Source organism: Oreochromis aureus, linkage group 7 (assembly GCF_013358895.1).
Source record: "Oreochromis aureus strain Israel breed Guangdong linkage group 7, ZZ_aureus, whole genome shotgun sequence".
Lineage (NCBI taxonomy): Eukaryota > Metazoa > Chordata > Actinopteri > Cichliformes > Cichlidae > Oreochromis > Oreochromis aureus.
Genome location: NC_052948.1, coordinates 21559446 through 21586789, shown reverse-complemented (window position 1 = coordinate 21586789; position 27344 = coordinate 21559446). Strand labels below are relative to the sequence as shown.

At 40.4% G+C, this 27344-nt stretch overlaps 1 protein-coding gene across 5 annotated transcripts in view; it reads left to right on the top strand.

The window, feature by feature from the left end:
* LOC116330472 (AP-3 complex subunit beta-2) overlaps window positions 1-27344 on the top strand; it is a 68632-nt gene that overhangs the window by 29359 nt on the left and 11929 nt on the right. For 3 of the 5 annotated variants that reach the window (XM_031752815.2, XM_031752813.2, XM_031752817.2), the window contains exons 8-26: window positions 407-604; window positions 3318-3415; window positions 4823-4877; window positions 4990-5061; window positions 5159-5221; window positions 5328-5460; window positions 6478-6587; window positions 6781-6957; window positions 9133-9319; window positions 10791-10921; window positions 15912-16026; window positions 18618-18795; window positions 18938-19103; window positions 19500-19587; window positions 20106-20215; window positions 20341-20569; window positions 21195-21279; window positions 23316-23413; window positions 26597-26735. In XM_031752815.2, the coding sequence (XP_031608675.1) occupies window positions 407-604; window positions 3318-3415; window positions 4823-4877; window positions 4990-5061; window positions 5159-5221; window positions 5328-5460; window positions 6478-6587; window positions 6781-6957; window positions 9133-9319; window positions 10791-10921; window positions 15912-16026; window positions 18618-18795; window positions 18938-19103; window positions 19500-19587; window positions 20106-20215; window positions 20341-20569; window positions 21195-21279; window positions 23316-23413; window positions 26597-26735 (2432 nt within the window). The remainder of the gene's footprint in view (window positions 1-406; window positions 605-3317; window positions 3416-4822; window positions 4878-4989; window positions 5062-5158; window positions 5222-5327; window positions 5461-6477; window positions 6588-6780; window positions 6958-9132; window positions 9320-10790; window positions 10922-15911; window positions 16027-18617; window positions 18796-18937; window positions 19104-19499; window positions 19588-20105; window positions 20216-20340; window positions 20570-21194; window positions 21280-23315; window positions 23414-26596; window positions 26736-27344) is intronic. The other 2 variants (XM_031752818.2, XM_031752814.2) reach the window with 1 other exon arrangement.

The following is a 27344-nucleotide window of genomic DNA, read 5'->3' as shown; positions in this document are numbered from 1 at the left end:
AGTGTCGCTGTCATCGGTCAGATGGGAGCTTCTCTGACTTATTGACCTTAAACTCCTTTCACAAAGTTATACAGCCTTTTCCAGATTAAATAGATGCAGACACCTCTCACACAGCATTGACAGCTAAGGTAAAGCGTGGGCTGACAGCCTTCTAGAGATAGAAGAAAAAGTCTGGGGCAGAAACATGCCGGCTGGCCACAGCTATTAAGGGGTGCAATGTAAATTGAATGCTTTTTATCTCTCTTAATTGACACATTGGTCCTACAGTGGCCATAGTAGCTAGGATTAAACACTTGAATTGGGAAGGATGAGACAGCAGAACTCTTAAGTCTACTTCTACTTGCACCTTGCAGTAAAAATTTTATTATAACTTGAAAGCACTCCTCAAGAATCACTTTCTCTGCAGGAGTCCCTGCTGGAGGAGGGAGGCAGCGGTGATAAAACCTTCTACGGCTCAGATGAAGATGAGGATGAAGACGAAGAGGAGAAGGAGAAGAAGGCCGAGGTTGCTGCCATGGCTAAGAGGAAGCCATATGTGATGGATCCAGACCACCGGCTGCTGCTAAGGAATACCAAACCACTCCTGCAGAGCCGCAACGCAGCTGTGAGACCTCTGCTCTTTTAAATTATACACACACATTCCTGCAGTAAAACTCAGTCTATTGACTCACTACCATGGAAAGTGACTGTGCCCTCTAAAATCATTTCTTAATGAGTAGACGAGGTCTTCATTCAAGTTATAAAGCCTCTGTCACTTAAGCATTTTAATGGTTAAGTGTCCTTGTGTACAGCATTTAATCTGAGCTGACCTCTCGCTCAAAAATGAGGGCAATTTCCCCAAGGAAATTAATAAAGCATCACAATGTATTAGTGCTGCTGTGGTCACCTTGGGTGGCCTGTTTTGTCTCATGTTAGATATTGTAAAATTCTGCCGTCACACACATTATCCAACCTTTGTACTGCTGCAGGCGAGCTGGTTTCTTCTGCTAAAATAAAATATGAAACACTTACCCCATTCCTGAGCCAACAAGTGTTTGCTTATCTTGCATGAAGTGGAAAAGTCAATCATGGAGCTGTAATTGCTCTTTATGTGGTTACCTGTTTTGCATCAAACCAATGAAATGGGAAACCAAATAGTTTTCTTTTTCAGTTATGACTTCATACAGTTGCATTTTTGTGGGTCTCAGTTCCAACCAATGACTGTATATAAAGTTTTCTACAGCCATCGGTTCAAGTCTGACTGCTTTGACTTTGATGCAGACCAACAACCTGGTCTTTTTTACTTTAAAGTTTCCAGCACTGAAGCTTAGTCTCATGGTGACAAACCTGCAGACTATCATTTGTTTCAGCTCTTCATGTCTTTACAGCCCATAAATTTACCAGTAAACAATCAGAAATAGTCTGTGTGAATGCAGATTCCTTTCATGAATATCAACTGAGCATCAGGTGTCTACCCATGCAGCTGCCTTTCTTGAAACAAATAGAACATTTCCAGTTGTCTCCTGCTGTGTGCTACATATAAGAAAAGACAAGGACAACACTCTGACCTGATTCTCCCAACATTGTTCTTGTTGAGTTCTTGTTTAAAGGTGGCTGAAGTGACTGACTGACTGATGAGGAAGCATGCTGTAAAGGGTTTAGGGACAGATTTACTAACACATTGCACCAACGCCAACTGGGTTTTGGTGTAAAAAACAAAAAAACAAAAAAGGATTATCAGCATGTGTAAGAGGTGAGAACTCAAAACACAAAATATAAGGAGGAGAATCAGGTCCGCATAGTAATGTTTGTGACATGCAACGTACAGCTAATTGTGCTGACATTTAATGCTGAACTAAAGAATCTATTAATATTTGAGCTTGATATGAAACTAACTAAAAACAGAGCAAGTTTTGTGAATTACACATAAAATTAACCACACCTATGAGCGCCTCAAACATTATTTTCTCTCAAAAGACCAGCATGGTTGTGCCTTGGTCCTGTGTGATCCTTTGTCCATCATTGTCTACATGTTGTAGAGTCAACAGGACTCATTGTTAAAAATATAGAATAGAATAGAATAGAATAGAATAGAATAGAATAATCCTTTAATTGTCCCAAAAGGGGAAATTTGGTTGTAACAGCAGCCAGAAAGACACATATACAAACAAACAGTACACAGGACACAGAACAGAAACATACACAATTTTTTTCTTACATATTTACATCGAGGACAATGGTTACTATATACAGAGTACTGTACAGTTATTAAATAAAATAAAATTAACTACAGATAAGAGGCAAACCCAGGTTGTAGTGCGAATCGGTTGATTAATTATTGCAGTTACAGCGCAGATGTAAACATCTATGATTGTTGGGAGCAGTTTTGATTGTACAGTCTGACAGCTGCAATATGTGGAATGGATGATGATGTCTGCGACACAATTAGAATAAAACTCAATGTAAACAGAACAAATGCCACAAAATGTCACAAGAAACCTCACAAAACATAAAAGAAGTGTTTTTTGGTGAGACAATATCATCACGGAACAGCTGCAAAAGTGACAAGCTAACAGCTAAACATTCTTCAAACACCTCTCGTGTTTTGTGAGTTTTTGTTTTTTTCTACTTCCATTGTTTGTTATTCATGTTCGGTTGTGTTTTCGCAGCATTTTTCTATTTGCTGCTGTTTTCTTAAGTTGCAGTGCATTTGAACTCTCAGGGCCACCATACAGGAGTCAGAACATAGGAAACATTGTCATAAAGTGAAACAATTAAGCTGTCCACTGCTCTCGGTGATTCTCATGCTACTTTTTTGAGCTTTTTTGTACTTTGTCTCCTTCATAGGGAACTCCACTATTGCTCCATTTCCTATTCAGGCCCACTTTTCAACCAGTCAGCATTCCAGTGCATATTTGTTTTTGTTTTTTTAACATGCTGCATTGGATCTACACAATTAATTCTGCTTCGTAAGAACTGTTTCCAATGCTGGTTGAGCATCTTAAAACGCCTGCCTCTTGAATGAACTAAATTCATTTTTACTGCTAGAGCATTAAAATGAGAGCAGATCTCTATTTGCTTTAGTTCGTTCATGTATATTTAACACATGAGCAGAATAAATCCAAACACATTCGTCATCTCCAGTGCAACATAAGAAAGCATAAGGTAGTGATGCCATGCTGATTGACTGCTGAAAATGAGTACATTTTCAATAGAGACCAAAACTCATTAATGACCCAACACTCACCATTACAATCCTTTCTTTGTTTTACATTGGGAGGTTATGTCACTGTGTGAGATTTAAAAGTTTCTGTTTTCTCATTCTTTACACAATCCAGGTGGTGATGGCTGTGGCTCAGCTGTATTTCCATCTGGCGCCTAAAGCGGAGGTTGGTGTGATTGCCAAGGCCCTGGTCCGTCTCCTGAGGAGCCACAGGTGAGCTTTACAGTCTATAATTTCAAAGTAAATTGCTTTCAAATCACTATATCGCCATTTTCCAAAATTAAAACAGCCTCCCCTCTGGAGAAAGGAACAGGAAACAAGTTGAAATGTCGAAAAAATACACAGCTAAATGGGAGGGAAAAAAAGATTTAACAACCACAAAACTCAGCAAAGTGGAAAACAGTGTGACAACAAAATAACAAGTGAGCGTAATAAAATGGATCGCTAATGCCTAGAAGCAGAAAGTAAAATTAAACAGGGAGCCCAGTGAAGCTGAAGTAAGCATGAAATCATAAACCATGAGGAGTGATGATCGCACATCGGTGGCCTGTTGGCTGTAAGTCCTGCACACTGTCAGCTTTTATTGAACAAGTGGTCCTGTGGCTCAGGGTGTGCTGTAATGGGATCATCATTCAGCAGCGACCAAACACCAGCGTCTCTCTGTGGGAGAGTCGTCCAAAATTCATTGTACCATACCTTATCTTTCATTAGACTTATTGCTATTGACTCTGTGGCGTCCGGGCTCGCATAATAACCACATGGATTTACTGCCTTAAATAATGCGCTGATGTTTAACAGGAGTGTTTTTAAAACATTTGTACTTGTCACGTTTTGTGGCGTACAGGGGTAGCTACAAATGTGCCAGAAGTTTCTATCTTCAGTTAAAATTTCAAGTAGAGGCCAATTATGAAACGTCTCTTGGAATTCTTTTAGTTTTTGCATAAGATTATGAATTATTGCTTAAAAAGCAAGCTAGGTCACGTTACCCTCAACATTTTTATCAGCTAACATGAACTTAATTTTGAAATCCAGATGTTGAAGCTGTTACTACCAATAACAATATGTTCTTTCTGACAGATCGGACAAAAAAACGTTCTCTCAATACTCATGATTTCCTTGATACAGCTGCAGAAGAGTTTTGTTTGTTTTTTGTAATGACACACCAAGGGAAAAAGAACAAGTCAGAGGAGGTCCATGTAAAATCTAAAAACTCTATCAGTCACTTAAAAACTGAGAGGTACAGGTAAAGAATACAATTCATTTGTTTAAAGTGCCATGTATTGATGGAGAGAGGTCCCAAACGAGGCACTAAAGTGGGTTAAATAACAACAGGGGAACAATTTAATGGCCGATGCACTTGATGCATGCATCCTGGGTCTATGATGGTGTGATTTCAGTCATGATCAGTGACAGAAAAGTAATGAGGATGTTGAAATGATGATAAAAAAGAATCAGGATTGCATATTGTCAGTTTTTTAGAGACCCTCTGAAAGCTCCTCCTGGTCCCTCGCTTCTTAGGCTATCTCAGACAAAAGTTTTTTTCTTCTGACAGCAAAATAATTACCAATTATCAGGATAATAATCCTCGATCGCTACTTACTCTGTGTCTTCTTCTTCTAGTGAAGTCCAGTATGTTGTTCTTCAGAACGTGGCAACAATGTCCATTAAGAGACGGGTAAGCTAAAGCTGGTGTTTCTGTTTTCTTCTGTTTTATATTTATGTGTATAAATGTTTTTGTTATTCTAACGAAGCTTCACGGAGGTTCTTCCTGTCTTTGTGTGTCACAGGGGATGTTTGAACCATATCTGAAGAGTTTCTACATCCGCTCAACAGACCCAACTCAGATCAAAGTCCTAAAGGTTGCTTTCTGTTCTCTTTTTTTGAAGATGGTCAGAAGTTTTTAGCAGTTTGTGGAGATATGAGAACATGATGGATCATTATTATTGTTATTTGCAGCTGGAGGTTCTAACCAATCTGGCCAACGAGACAAACATTTCCACCATCCTCAGAGAATTTCAGGTACAATGAAAAAATATAAGTCATGTTTTAGGAAGAGCTGTCTGTCAGCACCAACTTTGTCTTCCTGTATGAATTAATATGCAGAGTGGCTGCTTTTTTCTGGCAGACATATATTAAAAGCATGGATAAAGACTTTGTGGCTGCAACAATCCAAGCCATTGGTCGCTGTGCTACCAACATCAGCGAGGTGAGGGACACATGTCTGAACGGTCTTGTGCAGCTGCTCTCCAACAGAGATGGTGAGTCTTTTTATTTGTTATTATAAGACACTCTTTAAACTGTACATACTGCATGAACAGATGGCAAAATAACATCAAAACCAAGACTTAAAAGTAAAGAGAGAAAAATACATTCCAAAAAATCAAATCAAATAGATTGAGACCTGATGACTGTGGAGTACAGTGAACTCATTCTCATGTTCTAGATATGAGTTTGAGATTGTTTGATGTGTGTGAGGGCATGTTATCCTGCTGGAAGCAGCCATCAGGAGACGGGTACACTGTGGTCATGAAAGCGGTAGACATGGCCAGCAACAATAACCAGGTAGGATGTGGCATTTAAATGGTGCTCAGTTGATACTAAGGGTCCAAAGTGTGTCGAGAAATTATCCCCCAACACCATTTTACCACCAGGATCCTGAACTGTTGATACAAGCCAGGTTGAATCTGTTTCTAGGTTTGACATCTTGTGCATTCAGAGATGCTCTTCTGCATAACTTGGTTACTATTGCTTTCCGATCACCTTGAAGCAGTTTGGCCATTCTCCTCTGACTTCTGGCATCAACGAGGCATTTCCATCCAGAGAGCGGCTGCTCACGGGATGTTTTTTCTTTTTCTGACAATTCTTTGTTCTACAGGTGCTTATGCAGTAAAATCCCAGTAGATCAGCAGCTTCTGATACTCAAACCAGCACGTCTGGCATCAAGACCCATACCACGTTCAAAATTATTTAAATCACCTTTCTTCCTCACTGCATTGCTCAATTTTAACTTCAGCAGGTTGTCTTGGTCATGTCTTAATGTCTAACTGCATTGGAGTTGCTGCCGTGTTTTAGGCTGATTAGATACTTGCATTAACAAGCAGTTGAACAAGTGTAGCCAATGAAGTGACCAGTGAGTGTATTTCTACTGTGAATGAACTGATAATTGAACCCTGAATACTTTCCACTCATTGACTCGGAGCATTAGAGATGTTTAAAAGTATATATTTATTGTTCATTTCTGATTTCAACGAGTGACTCTTCTTCCTTTTGTGCAGAGTTGGTGGTTGCCGAGTCAGTGGTCGTTATCAAGAAGCTGCTGCAGATGCAGCCGGAGAAGCACAGCGACATCATAAAGCACATGGCGAAACTGACCGACAACATTCAGGTAAGAGTCTCTTTCATGACCTGCAGATGGTATCTTACCTCAATGCCTCATTCAATATCTATTATTATAAACCAGGTGTCAACTAAGTGTCCACTAATTGACTCGGGCTCTTGAACCACTGTTTACATGCACGGTAAACCTGTTTCTGCCAGTCTGCCCCTGTAGTAGCAGTGCTATCAACCTGTGTTCTCAGGTGCCAATGGCACGGGCCAGTATCCTGTGGCTGATTGGAGAATACTGTGAGCATGTACCTAAGATCGCCCCAGATGTTCTGAGGAAGATGGCCAAGTCCTTCACTAATGAAGAGGACATTGTGAAGCTTCAGATCATCAATTTGGCAGCCAAGCTATATCTGACCAACTCCAAACAGGTGGGAATGGCATGTTTTTCTGTCACTAGTATTTATGGGTGTCCTTTTGTTCTGTCTCACTTCCCTCACCCACAAATCGGTCACAACAACACAACAAATGGCTGCCCTGCCCTGAGCCTGGTTCTTCTGCAGGTTTCTCCCTGTTAAAAGGGAGTTTTTCCTTCTCACTTTCACCAAGTGCTTGCTGATAGGGGGTCATCTGATTGTTAGGGTCTTCTCTCTTATTGTAGGCTCTTTGCCTTACAATAAAAAGCACCTTAAGGTGACTGTTGTTTTGTTTTGGTGTTATAAATACACCAGTTTCAACCCCAAAAGTCTGAATTTATTAGAAACAAAGTCTGACCCATTTGTATGAACATTTTAGAGGAAGAGGAATTTAATCCAGAATAAAAACATTTCAACTCACACATTTAATTTCACTTCACAGAATAAATTACTCAAATATCCACTTTGTCTTGAAAATTCAAGTCAGCAGTGATATTTGTGCTAGTGAGCAAAGACACCGTCGTAAAGGCCAAATCTAATCTTTAATTAAATTAGGCTCACTGCTTACAGCAGCAGAGTGCAGCTGGGAGGATTCAGGAGGGTGATAGTCTGGCTGCCTTTCCCTGATAATAACTGTGAATACACAGAGTCCTTCTACCACATCAACAAGGTCTGCTGATTCAAATCATCATCATCAAAAAAAAGAAACATTTGAGATTACATTCAATATCCAACCTGTTGTTTTTAAAAATTATCTTGCAGTATTGTGCATAAATGACTGAGCATGATGTTGGCTTTCATTTAGTTTGTGTGAACAAAGCTGCTGTCAGGTGACAGAGCGCACTAAACACACCTCTGTGTCTTCCACACACACTCTTCTTTCTGTCTCCTCCAGTCTCACCTGGGACATTGTTGCCACCTACACTTATGCACTGTGTAAATTTGCAGTCTAGAAATAAAGGCAGTGACGCTCTCACACAGTCATTACGCTGCATATCTTCATTAAAAGTGCTCTTTGCAATGCAGACCAAGTTAAAGAAAAGTCAAATAAACATGTCGCATTCAGAGTCAATTTTCAAATGATTTCCAAAAAAGTGTTGAGCTTTATCATTTGAGTAAGCTTTCAATCAGGGACTCTGTCTTTTTATAAATTAGTTGCAGACTAGTTGCCAACCTTCACCAATCTCCTATCACCAATTATGTTTTTTTCTTTTAATGTGATGAGGTCTTACAGGAATCCATGAAACCAGAAACACGTCGGTGTATCCAGATATTTACATGCTTTTGGTTTTTCTTTGTGGAAGGTTCATACCAGGGAGTCTGTTTGTGTTTAAAATGTTTTAAAATCGTTTAACAAACAGACTTTGAGTTTTTCCACAGAACACCTAATTCCTGTTTCCAAACAGTCAGTTTTTAAAGTGGTTTTCAGCAAAAGTTCTCTAGACTTTCTGGAGGTATTTCTTTTTCGCTCATTTTCAGTCCAGCGCTCGTTTCTGACTACTTTCAAGTACCTGTAAAACATCATGGAGGCTCTGTCATGGTATGGGGCTGCATTTCAGCCAGTGGTGATGGAGCTCTTCTTAAAACTGATGGAATTACGAACGCAGAAAAGGACTGTCAACTTTGATCCACCATGCAGTACCATCTAACTGTCTGACCGGCAATGGCTTAGTTCCTTTTAGCAGGACACCAAATACATTTCCTGTACAGTAAAAGCATACCTGGATAAGAAAACACACAGGTGTGTCCTTGTAATTGTCAGTTATGGATTGGCCTTCCCACAGCTTGGGCCTCAGCACTTCTGAAGCAGTGTGAGATCATCGTGACAGAAAACTGCACCAAACGTCAGCCAAAATCCATAGAAGGGCTTTGAATGTCCTTCAAGAAGCAAGGAGAACTATTCTTGAATAGTGATACCCAATACTGATTTTCAAGCTTCTTGTTTTTGTCTTATATACAGTATTCCCATGTATGTTTGCACATTTCAGTGAGTCACATCTTTTTTTTATGTTCTAATAAAATATTAGAGGTGACTCAAGACTGATGCAGTAGTCCTGTCCTCTTAGACCCTCTCAAACAAATCCACAGCTACATACATTCCCACACTGCACATGCATGTAACGCAGTAGATAAGGTGTTGTTTTACTGTTCTCATCTTCCACCTTCCTTTCGTGTCCCTTCACCCCTCAGACTAAACTGCTGACGCAGTATGTTCTCAACTTGGCCAAATACGACCAGAACTACGACATTCGCGACCGGGCACGCTTCATTCGCCAGCTCATCGTGCCCACCGAGAAGAGTGGAGCCCTAAGCAAGTATGCTAAAAAGCTGTTCCTCGCCCTCAAACCTGCACCCGTCCTTGAGTCTCCTTTTAAAGGTACAGAAGCAAGTCAACAGTAAGTTTTGTCTTCTAGTTTGTGAACTTGTATTGCAGCTGTTTGAAAATTATGATGGCAGAAATAGTTTGAGCAATGTTATTAGGGTTTAATTACCATCAGTCGTGAACCCCATAACAAAAATGAGACAGTCACAATCAATTAAACACAAAATTGAGCCATAATTTCCTGCTGCTCGGTGTCTCTCTGTACATGGGAGACACCTGAGGCAAAAACAGCTAAAGTGAAAGAAAGAGGAAGTTATGGGCTGTTTAGGTCTACACAGCCAGCAGATGCAGCTGCAGCAATGTCTCTGCATCAAATATAACGTATCCTTCTCAGAGTCATAACTCAGTCAGATATCAACACAACTAAGGCCCTTTTTTTCCACAAGTATTGTGATTTAAGCTTCCGGGGATCATTATCTCAATTTATTCCAATTTTAAATCTACAAAACAGCTTGGAAATCATCAGCAAGTGATTTTTTTTCCATGTCTCCAAGAGCTGTTTGAGGATATAGTTTTACAAAATTACAGGTTATCCAAAGGTCATCCAGAGCATTCACACATCTTTTTTGTAACTGTGAGTCTGTCCTTACACCGGGAGCATTTTTATTCTTCACATGAACATTCTGTCCATCTTTTTATTCATCTAAAGTACATCCAGCGGTTTTGCCTACAGCTCAGCTTTCTGATCTTCACGTGGCAGCAGCCTAACAGTAACCATAACACAGAAAGGAGAATCCACTCATCATCATATTACAGAGCAAAGTCTTGAGATTTGAGATTTTAAAAGTTCATCCCGATTTCCTCTTTGAGCTCATCTCCTTGTGCTCCTCTGGATCACTTCCAGGGTGTCTGTATTTCAAGAACTCTCCCTTGGTTTAATTCCCTGTTTGCCACTTTGTAACCTCTGTGATACACACTCTTCTTCTTTGAAACAGCAATCCTCCAACTTCAATTTTATTTTGGGACGGAGGACACAGTTAACACTTAGACACTCTTCTAGCTGTTGGTCCTTTTTTCTGTCTCCCTCCCCTCTCCCTCAACCTGTCAGGCTAAATGGCCGTCCCTACCAGGCCCTGGTTCTACCGGAGGTTTCTTCCTGTTAAAGGAGTTTTTCCTTCCCACTTTTGCCTAGTGCTTGCTCACGGGGTGTCATCCAGCTGTTGAGGTTTTCGTCTGACTTTTGTACAGTATAAAGTGCCTTGAGGTGACTGTTGTTGTGATTTGGTGTTATATAAGTAAAACTGAATTCCACTAATAACTCCTGTTTGGTCACATGCACATAGTCAAAAATAGAAATGGGTCCAGAGGTGCACAAGGAGATGACTTTGAAGTGGAGCTTAACTAAATTTAAGGCTGTTGAAGTTCTTACACAGAACTTTGTGATTCTGTGTTATGATAAGAGTGACTCTGCTCTTTCTGTTGCACTGATCTCTGTGTGCTTGCATTTTTCTTCTTCTTTTTGCAGATCGAGACCACTTCCAGTTGGGTTCACTCTCCCACCTGTTGAATGCCAAGGCTGGGGGCTACCAGGAGTTGCCTGACTGGCCTGAAGCTGCCCCTGACCCCTCCGTGCGCAACGTGGAGGTGAAGGAGTCTGTGCGTGCAGTGGGAACAGTAACACACAGAGACACAGGGGCCCTCTGGGGGCCCCAAAGAATGGAGGGGAGCGAGAGTTGCTCCTTCCCCAGAGCAGTGCCTCAGAGGGGTTGGACAGAGTCACCAGAGCCTGACACTAACTCCAATATAACATTGATTCCTCTTTCACTGGTCATCATTCATTTGCTTACAGCTCATTAGCATTAACAGCTCATCCTTTTTGGTCTCCATCTACTTCAAAATGGATGCTGCTTAACAACTTCCCCATCCATGGAGGAGAATGAGTCACAAAGGAGAAAAGAGGATTATTTTCATATTAATGAGAGAACATGTTAGACAGAAAGTGCCTAATTTGAGAACCCCCGAATCATTACAGAAACAGTCAGTAGCATGAAGCTCCACCTCATCCTCTCTGCTGCACTCGCTTCTGTTCAGCAGCAGCTCACTCGCCCCATCCAGATGTTTCCTGACAGCTGTTTGAGCCAATAGCACATGTGATAGAGAAGAGAACAGATTTTAACAGCAGCATGCTGACAGTAGTGTTAATGTTTAGTCATTACTTAAAACACAAAAGTCTGTCCTTTTTAAAGCATCGGCCCAAATCTCCAAAGCCTCCTCTTCTTCTCCATCCCATTCACTCCATGTGCCATCGGTTCATCAGTTAAATGAAGACATGAAATCAAGACTTGAGTGTTTTCACTACTCCATCTAAAAAAAGGAAGAAAAGGAGTCAAAACTTTAAATTTCAGTAGTGACCTCAAGGCTTGATTTTGTTGTGACATGTGTTTGGTAACAATAATGTTGCTTTTTAACACACAGCGCAGAAATCCATGTCGTGTCTCTTTAAATGTGAAGCACATTTCAGTGTGGTGCTACAGGCGCCTTTCATGTTCTTGACCATGATTTTTGTACAGTTTAGCCGGCTAAACACATCAGTGTTTTCGAGTGTTTTCCCAAGTGGATCTTTACTTCTAGAAAATTGTTGTTTTGTCATCAGGATGGCCTTTTATCGTGTGGTAATGCAGCTGAAAAATGAGCGTTTGGCAACCTTCAGTGACTAGGGAAAAATACGTGTGTAGGCTGCTGACTGTTTGCTTAGTCTGTGGAGGACTTACTCGCACGGTGGTAGTGAAACATGAACCAGAGACTGTTTGCCTTCAAGGTAAAAGCTGAGCCTTTTGAAATGTGCTGGTCACAGCAGTAAGGCACAATTTTTTACTTTGAAGGAGAGTTCTCTACTTTTCCAGTTCGCGTCATATTTCTCACAGTTTCATTGCTGCTCGGCTAGTTTTCTCCCTCTGAGTGATCTGGGAATCTCTCAGCGTCTGTGTTTATATACACAAACTGAGTCGCACCCAGTCGCACCAGCTGTGACACCTGCACGAGGTTGCAAACACGGAGCCGTGCACGACCAGCTGAAATGACAGCTTTGCCAGGGCGAGAGCGGCGGGTACAACAGGCTCATCACTTGAATATCTATATCGAAAATATCTATATATAGTTTTCAATGTGCAAATGTACAAAAAAAAAGAAGAAAAAATGAAGATCTTTTTTAGGGGGGGCATTTTTGCCTTTATTTGATATTGGACTAAAACCACAGCATTTCTGCTGCATTGCATATGTCACCTGCTCAACCAGTGGGCTAAACTAGCACTCTGTAAGTGTAAAAATTAAGGACTCACTAAAGCAAAAAAAGTAAAAAAGGTTATGAGCAGTAAATTACTAGAGTGATTTATGAGCTGTTACATGAAGATATAAATGCATGCAAATTAGTCCACAAGTTATTTTTTAGCTATAATTCCAAACAATATTTGTGGCCAGCCTTCCAAAAGCTAGGATCTGCCAGTCTTCCTTGTTTTAAGAGTATATTTAAGCTAATTAATACTGATTAGGTTCAGTTAATGCTGTGTTTTTATATCCAGTCAGACTCGTTTGATTCCCCTCTTGATGTCTCGTGGCTAAAACGCAGTTGTAATCAGCAGCAAAGCTAAATTTCACAAATTTCAGAACATAGGGAGTGCTCAGGGAAGGAATCAGACCGAAAAGCTATAGTGTGCTTTTCAAATCATTATTATACATCATTTGTAGTTAAAGAGCAAAAGCAAGCAGAGCTGTGAAACACTCAGTACTGTCCTTTGAAGTTCAGCTGCTGGAAAAACTGCTCTGGGTTATTCTGAAAGTCTCCCATTACATCCACTCATGTTGTGGCTGTTAAAGCTGAGAGGGTCAGTGAATCCTCTGAAGCCTCAGCCTCTCTGACAGACTCTCCTTCTGCTATACGGTCCTCCACAGACAGAGGAGGTCATAACCACCGGAGAGGGGCGGATCAGCTTACTAGGAGACTGGCGAGAGGTGCCCCTCCCTTTGAGTTTGGAAATGCAGTGGTGTTTGCGTTGATGACTGCTCTCTCTGTTTCTTCCCTGCCTGTCAATTAATGTCTAAACTGCTGATGCTGGCATTTATACAAAATGATTTAGGTGACATCATAGAAATAAATCCTCTGTCAGTTCACACGAAGTAAGGCTAAATCTGACCACTGTGTATGTTTCAAGTAGACAGAGGTCCAATAAATTGGTTAGTAATAAGCAGTGGGATAGAAGTTACTTTAATTTTTAAAAACAAAGCTGATTCAAAATTGTAAATGAGACCAGTCAAAATCCATTCTTAATCTAAGGAAAAGATCTTGTAGTCTCAAGATTTACTTAATCATTAAGCTCCAACAGGGGCTTCCAAACATATCACACTGTCTTTATCAGCAGTTTTGGGACTTCTCTTTCATATTGGCTGAAAATTTTAAATATACAGCGAGTTTCATGAGAAACAATCTCCATGTTCTTATCTTAAACCTCTTCACCTGCCAGCTTGGAAAACATGTACCTGTGAAGCTTACAGGTGCACGCTGTCCAAGCTGGATTCTCCAAACCCACCTGATGAGTTCCTCCCGCTCATGAGATTTTTGTTCGTTTGTCCAAACACTGCCCTAAAACGAGTTTGAAGCAGTAATTTAGTGGCAGGAGTGAAATTAAAGGACCTACAAGAACTTGAAAAGATTAATATTTGGCAGGAAGGTATATCGTGAGAGCAGAGCTGTAGAAGTTAATCGTCTGACAGAAAGTTATTCATTCTTAAAGACTTTTTCCAGGCTTTGCTTTAGAAAGCAGAAGTGCTGATGCTCAATGCCAGGCTAGTTCTGCCTCAGTGCCTTTTGATAAGCAGCCAACAATTAGACAGGGTAGATTACTGAAATGAACATTATGCTACATTGTAGAAGCTCAGGGAGCTTCCATAGGAAGAAAGTCATGCAGAATCTCCATCTATAGAAAATAGACATCGTAGGAGTGGTCGTGTGACACGTAACGCTAGTAAAGTAGTGGAAGGATGAAGGGTGTTTCCCTTTGGGGTTAGCTAAAACCTCCTTTTTTAAGTTTCTAAATGTTCAAGAAAATGTATGAATGACGCCCAAATCTACACTACTAAGGAACAGATCTGTTTATTTTATTGTTTCTCTTTCACTCAGTTGCACTTTTTAGTGACACCAACATAGAACAGAAGCCTTGTGAGAGCAAAACAAAATATTTACCGTCTACTGAACAGATTTTGACCCGCTGACGGGGACTCCTCCAGGTTTCCTCCTGTCCACCTGCTTGGTTTTCTTCATAAAGTTTGTGACTCGCTTGCTGAACGCGTCACAAATGTTGTCACGTGATTTTTTTAATTTTTTTTTTTTGATTGATGTGATTTGTTCTCAGATTTCTTCCTCTACCCCTCTGCTGCTCCACCTGTGCTGCTCTTCATTCAGCCCATCTAACCCATGCTAGCATACCATACTTTGTTGCTGGTGAAGACTAAGTGCATTTTCATGTATTTTTTTTTTTTGATGTATTGGTGAAGTAGTGAATGCTAATGTTGACTTTTAATTTGACAGTATGAGTACGTATTAAGGTATATCCAGTAGTTATATTGGAGTATGTTGATTTTTTTACCAATAGAAGTTGTCCTTTTGATTACTTTGATCAAATACTGTGTTTAAAAGTTATCATGTAATTAAATTTAGGATTATTCTTATTATTTTGTCTCTGTGATATCCAAAACTGTTCTCACACATTCTTATTTTTTAGCCCCTGAAACCTTCCTGTGCCTGTTTCTCTTGCTCTCCTGACTTTTATTCTAAAAGAAACCTCTTCCTTCTTTTTTCCTCATCTCCATCCCAATCTTTTTTTTTTCCTACGTCTGCCAGGTTTTTACGCTGCTTGAAAGAGTCACAACATTAACAAGTGTGAGTCAGTTAGCGGCAAACAGCCACATGTTCTCGAGCCTAAACCCATATAGCCGCAAAAACCCAAGTGCTTTTAAACTGAACGCCTCCCTCCCGCATATAGTAGTCGCTGTTCTGTGCTTAGCTCAGCCAAAGCTACCTGAAACACAGCACCCTGTTCCTCAGTCTCTACCATTAAAGAAGTGATTCTTTCAGCAGGCAGTGTGGTGCTCAGGCACGTCACGCAGCATTAGGCTCCTTGTGGGTATTAAGTGGGGCTGAGATGTCCGTGCTCATTAGCAGATGGCTCTGGTTAATGAGTTTGGTCACAGAAAAAGCAGATGGCCTTTTCTTTTTAAGTGTAGGAGGATAGTTACTGCTCCTCAAAGATATCACTTCTCTTAATGGAACTGCTCCCTTATTATTACAAGAAAAGCATTTCTGCAACTGGTCATGAAGGCAACACCTGGTGCTAACGTCTCTGTGTGCAAAAACAGAAAACTCGAATCAAAACAAGTAAAGCATTGGTGTAAATTTGCTCCCTGACTGTGGGATCTGAGAGCAGATCTGCAGCAGTGATGGCTGGCTTCTTTTGGCTGCATCACGCCCAGGCAGAGGCACTCATGGCCATGCTATCTGCCCACGTTTCTGCTTCTGTCTGAGGGTTTTCTCTCTGAGGCGGGGCTGGAGGCTTACTGTTTGTACTCTTGCTTTTTCTGTTTTGTTTTATGCCAGGTGCCTGAGTGGACCAAATGCAGTAGCCGTGAGAAGAGGAAAGAGAAGAAAGTAGAAAAGCCGTTCTACACCGACTCAGAGGGAGAGTCTGGTCCTACGGAGTCTGCTGACAGTGGTAACTTTAGGCTGCTGGCACTGATAGCATGGTCCCTTCTTTGGCTAAATGAGTAGTGCTCACAACAGGGGTGTGTGTTTGTGTTTGTGTGTGTTTTTGTGTGTTTGTGTGTGAGACTTTTGAGTCAGTGTGAATGATCTTGGTAGGGGCTGGTAAAATGAGACAGTCTCAAAGAGCAAGCTCATTATCAATTGAATTTTATTAGTGTGTGAATGTTTGTGTGAATGGGTGAATGACTGGATATGTAAAGCGCTTTGGGGTCCTTAGGGACTAGTAAAGCGCTATATAAATACAGGCCATTTACCATTTACCATTTATTACAAATCACAACTGTTACCTCAGTGTGCTTTATACTGTAAGGACCCTACAATAATACAGAGAAAGTCCTAAGAATCATATCACCCCCTTTGAGCAAGCCCTTGAGATTTGTGTTGTTGACCATTTCTATAAAAATCTAAAGAAATAAGGTCCATCTCTCAATCCTTTCTAACTTTCATACCCTGTTTGTGGCACTCAGGTCCAAGTCCAGCTGTATAAATCTTTAAAATTGGTCATAATGCCCTAAGACAACTAAAGACTTCAACAGCAATAACAATATTGGCTGCAGACTATTTCTCAGGGGGGTTAATGCACATTTAATGTATTAACAGAAGAAATGTATTCTACTTTGATTTATTGGCAATGGAAAAAAATATAGAATATTACCAGATGAAAGCATCAGTACTGAGTTTGAATTTATTGTTTAAATATGTTGCATAAAAGTAAACACAGAGACCAATCAAGGGTTGATGGTTACAAGTCGATGTGCAGCGATTTTCCAGCAAATTCAAACGAGTGTGTGATGATGAGGATGTGGAGACAGACAGCAATATATACAGGAGTGTGTGTGGAGAGCTAGTCAAAGCCAGGGGTGGTGACATTGTGACATAAATGGAAAAAATGTAATTAAGAATTGCAGAATGTCAACGGCTGCTTTTAACCTGCGTATATATGGTGCTGTCTCATGACTTCTCATGAGGTTTCAGGACCTCATGATGTATTGTGAGGCTTGGGTCATGTGAAAGCAGCAAAAGTCACATCAATTCTGCTCTTATTGAGGACCATTATCTGAGGACCACATACAGAGGTGACTCAAGGCAGAATTGAAAAAAAAAAGGAAATTTGTGTTGTTCATACTGGACCTCATTCACTCCCAGTGCACAAATCTGTTCATCCAAATGTTTTCACCTGCTTTATTCTGCGAGTGGATTAACAGCAACATAGGTACAAGCACACCTGTCTATTTATACTGATCCAGATTTTTTAATGTAGTGCATTATTATCTTATTTTAACAGGTAAAAGCAGTTCTGTGAACATTAATGAAGCCACTGTGTTATTTAAAAAAATAGATCTGAATCATATGAGTAAAATGAGAAACTAGGTAGCAGTTTATAATGCTGTCTGTGGAATTTTCCAAAATGTTTTCTGAGTTTAGTGTGGAATTTTCAGTACATAAAAATATTCCCCATTAATTACAGTGTGAGATGCGGAAGTAGAGCTACTAAGGAATACAGCCCTCGACCTTAAAATAACTCTAATAACACCTTAAGATGGGGAAATATAGAAAAGCCCCATTACTTCCAGGATAAATTTTGTCTCTTATTGTCTAAAATACACCAAAATCACTTAAAAATACAAATAAGGTGAGGTATATCGCCAGTTGCTGCATGTCTTCCTCCTGCTCTTACTCCCAGCCTTCCCATCTTCTGTCCCCTGTCCTGTTTAAATAAAGGCTAAAAAGCCCAAATAAACATATTACAAATTTGCTTCAAGAGTTATTAAGCCTCAAGTTTAGGCACTGAAAATTACATCCTACATCCAGAGTTTAGTAACTTTTGTGAAATTGCAAATACTGTATGAAGTGCTAATTTGGATATTATCCCTGTACTCTGAATATAGTTTTATGTTATTTTAAGAGCTTCATATTATTCTTACTTTTAGCAGTACTGACTGAAACATCACTGCTGTTACTAGCTTTTGAATATCTGTTGACCTCAACAGTGTTTCAAATTAAACAGAAAGTAAACCCCTAAATGTCTGATTCCATCTGATCAGTTATCTTTAATTGATAATCTTTTAAGAAGATTATCAATATTCCTCACTATTACTGCTGCAGAAACTATCATCGGCTACAATAATATTATAGACAAAACATAGTTTTGTGAGTGTGGGTGTAGCATAAAACACCTCTGTCTTTAGTTCTTTGTGATGTGTCTGCCTCAGCTTCACACTGAAAGAAAATCTGAGAATGTCAGTTAAAAGTTTTGCTTTATCTTTTTTTCTTTTTCCTCGTCTCTGGAGGAAAAAAGTGTCTGAGGCATCAATAATACAAAGGATAATAAAAATTTGATCTCCTCTCTGGTGAAAAACTTTTGATGATCTCGACTCTTTTTGATGGTAAAACAGTTTAAAACGCAGACGTCTCACTCAGTCTCAGCTGCTTTGTTTGTCAGAGGACGCCGTGTGAGATGTGAACACCAACAGCCTTCAGATCACACTTACTCTGTGCAGCCTATCTAACCTGCTCTCCCTCTGACCTCTCCCTCCTCAGAGTCAGACTCTGCCACTGGCTCGGAAAGCAGCAGTGGCAGCGAGGAGAGCGGGTCGGGATCAGAGAGCGAAGAGAGCAAGGAAGCCTCCGAGTCTGAGGAAGAGGAGGAGGAGGAGGAAGAGGAAGAGAAGAAGAAAAAAAAGAAAGATCTAAAGAAGCCAGTGCAAGAAAGCGAAAGGTAGACTGCTTTAAACTGCATGCCATGTCAGGGCATATTTGCTGGACTATGGATGTTATTATTAGAATAGGTGGTCGCTTTGTTTGTAGAAAATAAAGTTTGACTCCTTGAGGGAAGTTTGACCTCTGGTTTCCTTTGACAGTGAGCAGAGCAGCGAAGAAGAAGAGAGGAAGCACCAGAGGAAGAGTAAACCGCGCAAGAGCGAGTCAGAGTCTGAATCTGACGAAGATGAGGAAAGCGAGTCTGAAAGCAGCCAGTCGGAGTCTGAAGACTCCGAGTCAGAGGCTGAGGTCAAGAAGAAAAAAAAGGTGCAAACCAGGGTTAACTACAGAGGAAGACCCCAGGAGGAGGGTGTATCATTTTTTTTTCATTTTTAAGTAATGGACATAGAAGCTTGCAATAAATATAAAAGTACATGACTGAAAATAAAGTTTCACACAGCCACTGCTGTTGTTATGCTACCTACCACCACCCGTGTGAAACTAATGAATCCGCTCTTTCCATCAGTGTGTGTTTCCATCGTTAGCGGTGAATAAAAGCACTTTGAAACCAGATTATTCTTTTTGATACAGCCTGTATCTAAGAAGGTGCTAAAATTCTTATAACCTTAGCATTTCAAAATACAAGAGAGCGCAGTTGTGCCCCATTTCCTATACAGCAGCATGAACAGCGTCTATTCATGACAGCTTTTCTTTGTTCTCCAGCTGGCTGAATCTAAACCTCCTCCCAAGCCTGTCAAGAAAGAGAGCAAGAAAGAAAAGAAAGAAATGTCTCTGCTCGACCTTGATGATTGTAAGTTGTATTTTTTTTTTCGATCTTTCCAACTTTTCTTCTCAGACAGTAGAACATTTATGGCACTCTCTTTAGCAAGGAAAGCAGTCTAAGCAGATGTCCACATCTTCCCAGAACCGTCTTCATCTCTTTCATCTGAGAATCTCATCCCATTTCAAAATGCACGAACCACTTCTGAATTAGATCTCAGAGGTGCCTGAACCATCTCATTAGCTCTTTTTGAGGAGCAGCAGCTATAATCTGAGCCCCTTGTGGATGACTGAGCTCAAGGGTTTGGTCACCACCCACAGATGTGTCCACAGGATAGGTAGGAAAGTAGAGCTTCCATTAAACCAATGCTCTCCTGTCATTCATGTACAAACCGTCCAAGATACTTAATCTCTCAACCAGACTTGGAGATGCTAATTCACACCTAAACCCATTCACAGTCTACAAAGAGCCAAAGGGAAAAAAAATCCATTAGATGACTGCACTCTGGTCTGAATTTGGGAACATCCTCCCGTGTCTTTCTTTCTTAGTTGAACCTGCTCCCTCACCACAAGTCACACCCGTCAACACCTTCCTGTCCAACAGCCTCGTGACCGACCTGGAGGGGCTGTCTTTGTCTGACTCTGTCCTCTCCCCAGCAGTAAGTGTTTCATATTATTTGCTTGTTGACATCTTTATTCTCGGTTAGTGAAGCGATGAAATGAAAAAGAAGAGGAGGGGTGAAAAAACTAAAGCAGATGACAAACCAGAGGGGTCTTTTTACAGACCATTGCTCCCTCCAGCACGCTGAAGAGCTACGAGCTGCTTCACCGGATCACGGGTGAGGGTCTGTCGGTGGAGTACTGCTTCAGCCGGCAGCCTTTCAGCCCTGACGCCAACATGGTGGCAGTGCAGATGCAGTTCACCAACAACGCCTCTTCCGACACCAAGAACCTGCACATAGAGGACGTGAAGCTCCAGTCTGGGATGAGGGTCAAGGAGTTCCCAGAGATTGGTGCGTGAGATCGTCCACTGTGCATGAAAAATACAACCCTGCTAGCAGTGCTTGGAAACTGCACTGTTCATTACACCAGATAAAACAGACGTACTTGTTGCAGATGTCGGTGTTTTTTGTACTGACAATAATTTTGCTTCAGGGAAAACTGTAAATTAGATGCTGAATTTTTGTGACTATGAATTTAAAAATGCTGCAAAGCTGCAAAACCGCATTAATATGGGCACAGTGGTTACAGTTCAGTGACTTGAATGGCCCTACCTGAGGCCTGACATCAGCTACACATGCACACATGCCATGAGTTATGTGCCCTTAAATTTAAACCTTTAAACCCAGTCTGTAAATTATGTTGCCTTCATCACTCGAGTTGGGCATTTTAACACAGGAGTCCATCAGAGTTTACTTGACTTAGAGAAAAACAAAGTGTGGCAGTTTTAAAGTTGTCAGCAGCTCCTCCATCTCAGTTTTCTTCTTAGAGGACACTTTTTATACAAGGTCGTCTCAGATGTTTCAGTATGAACATTCACATCCTAGTCTTTGTCTCGGTTTTTCATGTGACTTTTAAGACTTGTGCCTGTTTTTGTGTGGAAAGACTGAAGGCTTTTTCCTTCCTCCATTTCCACAGAGCTACTTCCGGCAGGTGAGACAGCCACAGCCGTGATGGGCATCGATTTCTGTGATTCAACGCAAGCAGCAAACTTCCAGCTGTGGTGAGACGGACTCTTGATTACAGAGGGTAGACCTGTGCAGTCCTGCTTCTGGTTGCTGGTCTGCTTCATTTTGGGGATTTGCTAGATTTGCATTTGAGCTGCAGCAGTTAGTCTGCTAAGCCACTGATACGTTGATACACAGACATGAAGTTAGTTAATTATTTTGAAAAACTCTTGATTTGATTCAGTTCGCGTTTAATAAAATCAGAGGAAACACTCCAGTGGTTTCTGAATTTCTTTAAAGCTACAGGCAGTCATTTTTTGAGGTTAATGGGAAAAAAATAGTTGTACTTATAAATATACACAGATTATTGTGCAATCATATCTTCCAACAAACTGATGCACTTTTCATAAATTAAGTATATAAGACTGGCTCCGGTTTGTGGATGTCCTGCCAGTCTAAATGTAGTGGCCGAGGTGGACATGATTGTTCTCTCTGATTGAGTTTTAAGTATGCAGCTAAAGACCAACCACATATGTGGTACAGCAAAGGGAGAGGAGAAGAGAACTCACAGGCGTTTCTGTGCTATGTGGAGGCAAATGTTAACTTGCATCTGCACCTTCAGACTAAAGATATGAAGGATTATACCTGCGGTTTATCATCTAAGAATGAATCCTCTTCATCAGACAAGCAAAAACAAAAAGACAACATGACAGGCATCTGGACAAAACGTCATCCTCTTCCTTCTGATCTCAAGAATCAGAATCAGATCTTTTAAGTATGTGTAGATATACAAAGAACTGGGCCCTAGCTATTTCTATTTTCTAAGTGTATATAACAGAGTAGACAACGGAGACAACATGTTGCAGACAATAACAACACATAAAACAGATTTATAGTGCAATGGTGGAGCATCCAGAGATGTAGGAGTATAATTCATACATAAGGACTGAGTATATATAGATGGATATGTACAACATCGCCACTATCCTCATCTCCTGAACTGAATTCAGGGCTCTAATGTGCATGAAAACGTGCATAAACATCCCCATTTGTTCTAGATATTATCATAACTACTTACTGTCAGCAGATTAGACCCTCTATCCTCCAATCTCTGGAGAGGTGATATCAAGCCAGCAAAACAACAACAGCTGCTGATTATAAGCTAACATTATAACAGCTAATGTTAGGCACCAGTATCTTAAAGATCATACTTCCTTCTGATAAACAGTTTGATTACTTTCTTACATCATATGAGAGTTTATTTGCAAAGTGTCCAAGCCCAACACTTGGATCTACTTCAAAGAAAGTTTCACTAACACCAGTTAACAGCAGCTAACTGAGGCTAGCAGCAACACTTAACTAAAAAGCTCAACAACTCGCCCAAGTATCGCTGTTATCGGACACAAGTGAGCTTCACTGACTCATCGACTCCTATTGGATTCATTTTAAAGCCTAATCCAGAATAAACAGATGTGGACACACATTGACAGCTGACATAAACAATAGATTCACAACCTACACTCACTACAGGCCACCTTAGCTAGGATTGTGCGCTTGAACTGGGAGACTTAAGAAAACAGAACTCAGTTGACTGCAAGCTACAATCTACTGAGATCTAGTGGTGAGACTTTACACGCTGTACCTTTAAAAAAGAACCAAAGTTGACGACTACATCCTTTCTGTTGATTTTTCATGCCTTTTGCTAAGTTTAAAGAGAGCGATTGAACCTACCGATGACAGAGATTGGTAGTGACTAAGGTTTCTGCTTTAATAGTTGCAGCTTTTGAAAGTGTGCATTGACTCTTTAATAATTTTTACTAATTTGAATCTTTGGGGGGTTTGCATAACATATTTGATGACACCTACTGAAGCTTTGAGAAATACTGATGAACATTTTTCAGTTTCCTGTTGTTTTGAAAACAGTCATGAAATTACCATCAGACTGTCAGATCAGATATTTTACTTGTATCATTTAAAAAATCTTATTCCAGCTCCGTCATCCCACCAGGATCGGTGCTCTTTGGGAAACTTTGAAGTTTAAGAACAAGAGACAAAATAAAAATCCCTGACACTACCATTCCTCCTTTTTCAGCACTCACACCAGGAAATTCTTCGTGTCGATCCAACCACCGGTCGGGGAGCTGATGAGGCCCGTCTTCCTGACAGAGAACGAGTTTAAAAAGGAACAAGGTGAGTGAAAATAGGCCGTGAAATATTTCTGATGTCCTGAATGATGCGACCCTAAACCACTGTCTCAGTTGCTGCTTTAACACCAACACATCTTTAAATGTTGCATAGTCCAAACAGGGAGCTTGTTAACATGTTAACCACTGAGCTAATGCTGCAGCGCTGCAACTCGTAAGTTTTGACCATGAGTGTTAGTAATCTACTCTGAATATACACTTCATATATTCTGTTCAAATATAGCGCTCATTTCATTAGACTGTGAATAACTGTTGTGATGGGGTTAAATGTTTGAAGTCATGTGGGAACCACGTGCTGAATATCTAAAGTTAAAAAGTTAGCACGTACATGAAACTTCAGGAAAAAGCTGACATGATGGAGGCCACTAGGCTTGTTCTGTCATTGTGTTTGACTTGATTTGATAGGCCTGAATTTTTGAACAGTCAATCAATGAAAATACAAATGAAAAAATTGCTGCTGATCAAAGACATTGAGATCTGCACTTTGATCTTTAACAGTTACGCAGAGAGGAAAGCATGCAGCGATGTCACCCGGTGATAATGTGCGTCATACAGTGTGACACGATGAAATCAGGACCTTTTAATTAGAAAGTATATTTCACTTTTCAAATGTGTGTTTTGTTTTGTTTTTATTTTATAACATTGCGAGCAAGTCATTTGCCACATGCAGTAAACATCAAAGTAACTGCCTGATGTTTCTGAGTCTCAACATCATCTTTCCTCCAGAGCAGGAAACAGTTTTGTCCATCAGCTACGTTAAATCCACCAATACAAACCAAAGGTTTGCATTAGACGGTGTATAGTAGAGCAGCTGCAGACAGCGGTTACCAGCATGTTTCTGGTTTCTGGTGTTCGTTTTCCATCCTAACAGTGATCGAGTTTTGAGCTCTAACAAGCCCACAATGACTCTTTAAACATGTGTCATATCCACGGTTCCTCCCTCTCCATACTCTCCCCCATAGAGAAGCTATTACACAATCTAGGTAAGTTGGCTTTAATAGATTTGTTGTTCCCAGCTGTCTGTGTGCCACCTTTCCTATAGCCAAACTCATCCTCACACAGACCACCCCCTCCTCCCATTCCCCTCCTCCCTCCTCCTTTAACACATCGTGCTAACTCCCCCTCCCCCCTTCTTGCCTGGGTAATCAACACTTAACTGCATCTCCTGGTCTGTAGCTGCAGACACCTGCAAACCTGCCGCTCACACTCTCCTGCTCCACCAGGAATGGCTGGAAATGCTCATCCACTGATCCTCATTCACTCTTCCACATATACATCTGGCTCACAGCAGCACTCAATCATGTGCTTTCTGATAACCACCAACCATGCTGGGAGTTTGAACTGTTGGTCATCTGTAGTGCATCGGTCTAACAGGCACTGAGTTTTGTTTTGCAGGTCAAAAGAGGTCTTGACATCTCAGTTAAAACCAGGTTATAGTCATTCAAGAGGAAATTATGTCTTTAGTTCGTATTGAGGTCTAGTTTTTAAATCAGCAAATATTTGATTCAGTTCAGACTTTTGACTTTGGTCACTTTTAAACAAAACTTAAACCCCTTTTTAGCCAAAAAGTTCCAGGACCTAAGATCAGGAACTGGGAGCTGAAGGAACCTTGGTGCACGTTTCAACTATTGTTAATACATTTAGTGATTTAAACCCTTTCAAAGTGAACCAAAGATATTGACCTAATCTAAAGAAACAGATTAGCTGTGACTTTAGGTCCAAAACATCTCTGTGTGTTGAGTTGAGTTATCAGTCAAAGTTGAACTAGTGCGGGACCTACTCTCCTGTAATACCAGGTCATACCACAAGATGGCGCAATAGGGCCGCGTAACCTTTCATTCCTTGCATTTTTATTTACATTGGCAGTCTGATTCTATACACTGGTCAGTATATTCACTCATATACATGAGAGATCAAGCATGTGGATCCATCTGTGTGACTCCTTGAGAAAAAGGCCAAAAGTAGCTAAAGTCTGAGAGAGCAGCACACATCCAAAAACATTTCACCACACTCACTGGTATAACACTGCCCCCTGGTGGTGACAGCTTTAATAAAAATGGGAACCATTCTCACAGCAAAATAAAAGTACCCAGTTAGGGGGAGGGACTCTGTGGTTGTTCCTTAAATATCTGTTCTACAATGCCTGTGCTGTGACTTGAAACAATCCTTATGCAGGTTTAGTTCTTAAATACTACAAAAAGTTCCTGCTGTGGAAACGCTGTATATCTACCTGTAAGTGTGATACAGAAAACATAAATATCTGTGTGGGGGGAGCAGTTAAAGTAAACATTTGACTGGTTTTCTGCGGGACCCACAACATTTTGTGCAATTTTAATTTTTTTCCCCTATTTTGTTATTTTGTGCTCCCTCACACAACTTACTGCACAACCTCTTGGCAAGAAGCTACGATTGTATTAAATTTGGGTTGGCATTGTAAAAAAGTTAAAATGAAGCATGCATAGACACTAACACTACGAACTGATTGCAGTCTGTTTTAGCTAAATTTTCTGAGTTTAAGTTTTCTGTCACTTAACTTATTATAGGACTTGTTTTACATCAGAGCAGTATTGATATATAATACTGAAATACCAGTTTTAACCTGGACATCCAGGCGTCTTTTGACCAGCAAATCACCAAACAGTTGCTCTCTACGAGCCATCTTCGCACAAGTGAGAAAATTAGTACTGAATACATCTTTCACCCAGAATTTCTGTCTTTGGAAATACACTGAAAAATGGTGACTCGAGTTGGTTAGCAGTCAGAAATTTGCTTTTTTGTGCTGTAAATTCACCAACAAAATCCTGTGTTCAGTGGGAAGCATGAGTACATTCCCGTGTTAAGTGTTAGTAGCATTTACAGTTCTTGATGTACTGAATATTACATCAGTCCCTCTGAGAACTTTAGCCATGTTCACTGCATTGTACAGTATATGTATATAATACTGTACATGTCTGAAGCTAGCAGATACCCTGAAAAAGAATAGCAATGGTTAAAAAAATGAACTCTGTTACTGTACATGTTGTCTTCTTCTTCTTCTTATTATTATTATTATTATTATTATTATTAATACTATTATTATTATTAAGATTATTAACTGCTTTGCTTGTTTTGCTGCTGGGAGGGAGAGGATTCCTGTCTGACCGGTGCTCTGCTCCTAAAACCTCCACAGGTCAGCTGATGGGCATGAACGAGATCACAGAGAAACTAACTTTGGACGTCAAGTGCCGAAACGAACACACCATCGTCCAGAGAGTGACCACCGCTGCCAACCTCAGCAGAGTGCCCTGTGGGTCAGATAAAGAGTGCAGGTGAGAAAAATCACTCCTGAGCAAACCGTCTTGTTATCTGAGCCACCTTTTAATGCAAATTGCGCTCTGTGTGGCGTTTGTCTTCTGCAAGAAAGGACACGGAATCATTTGGGAACAAGATCTTTGCCAAGATCAGCTTAAAAGTGTGGCTTCACGTATTTTACGCAGATTTTAAAAATCCACTAAAGGAATAAATTGTACATTTTTCAGACACCTATAAATTTTAGTTCCAGCTTGAGTAAAATAAATGATAAAGAAGCACATGCTGTCAGGAGGATCTACCTTGACATGACAATAAGTAGGCTGTGTGCTTTATTCCTCCGTCAGATCCACTCCTCCTTTTTGACATCAGGTCTCAAAAATCACCGACATTATCTACACCACAGAACTAATAACATTTAGTCCTATTTAAATTACAATGTGTGTTTGAGTTAGAGGAAATCTGAAAATGTTAAGGTCATAAGTAGTTGGACTGTTGATAGTTTAAGCTCAGTTCGGTTTTATGTATATACCATCAAATTATAACAACAGTTGCATCAAGGTGCTTTATATTTTAAGGTAAAGATCCAACAATAATAGAAGGAAACACTAGAAAAAAGTTGCTTCCTG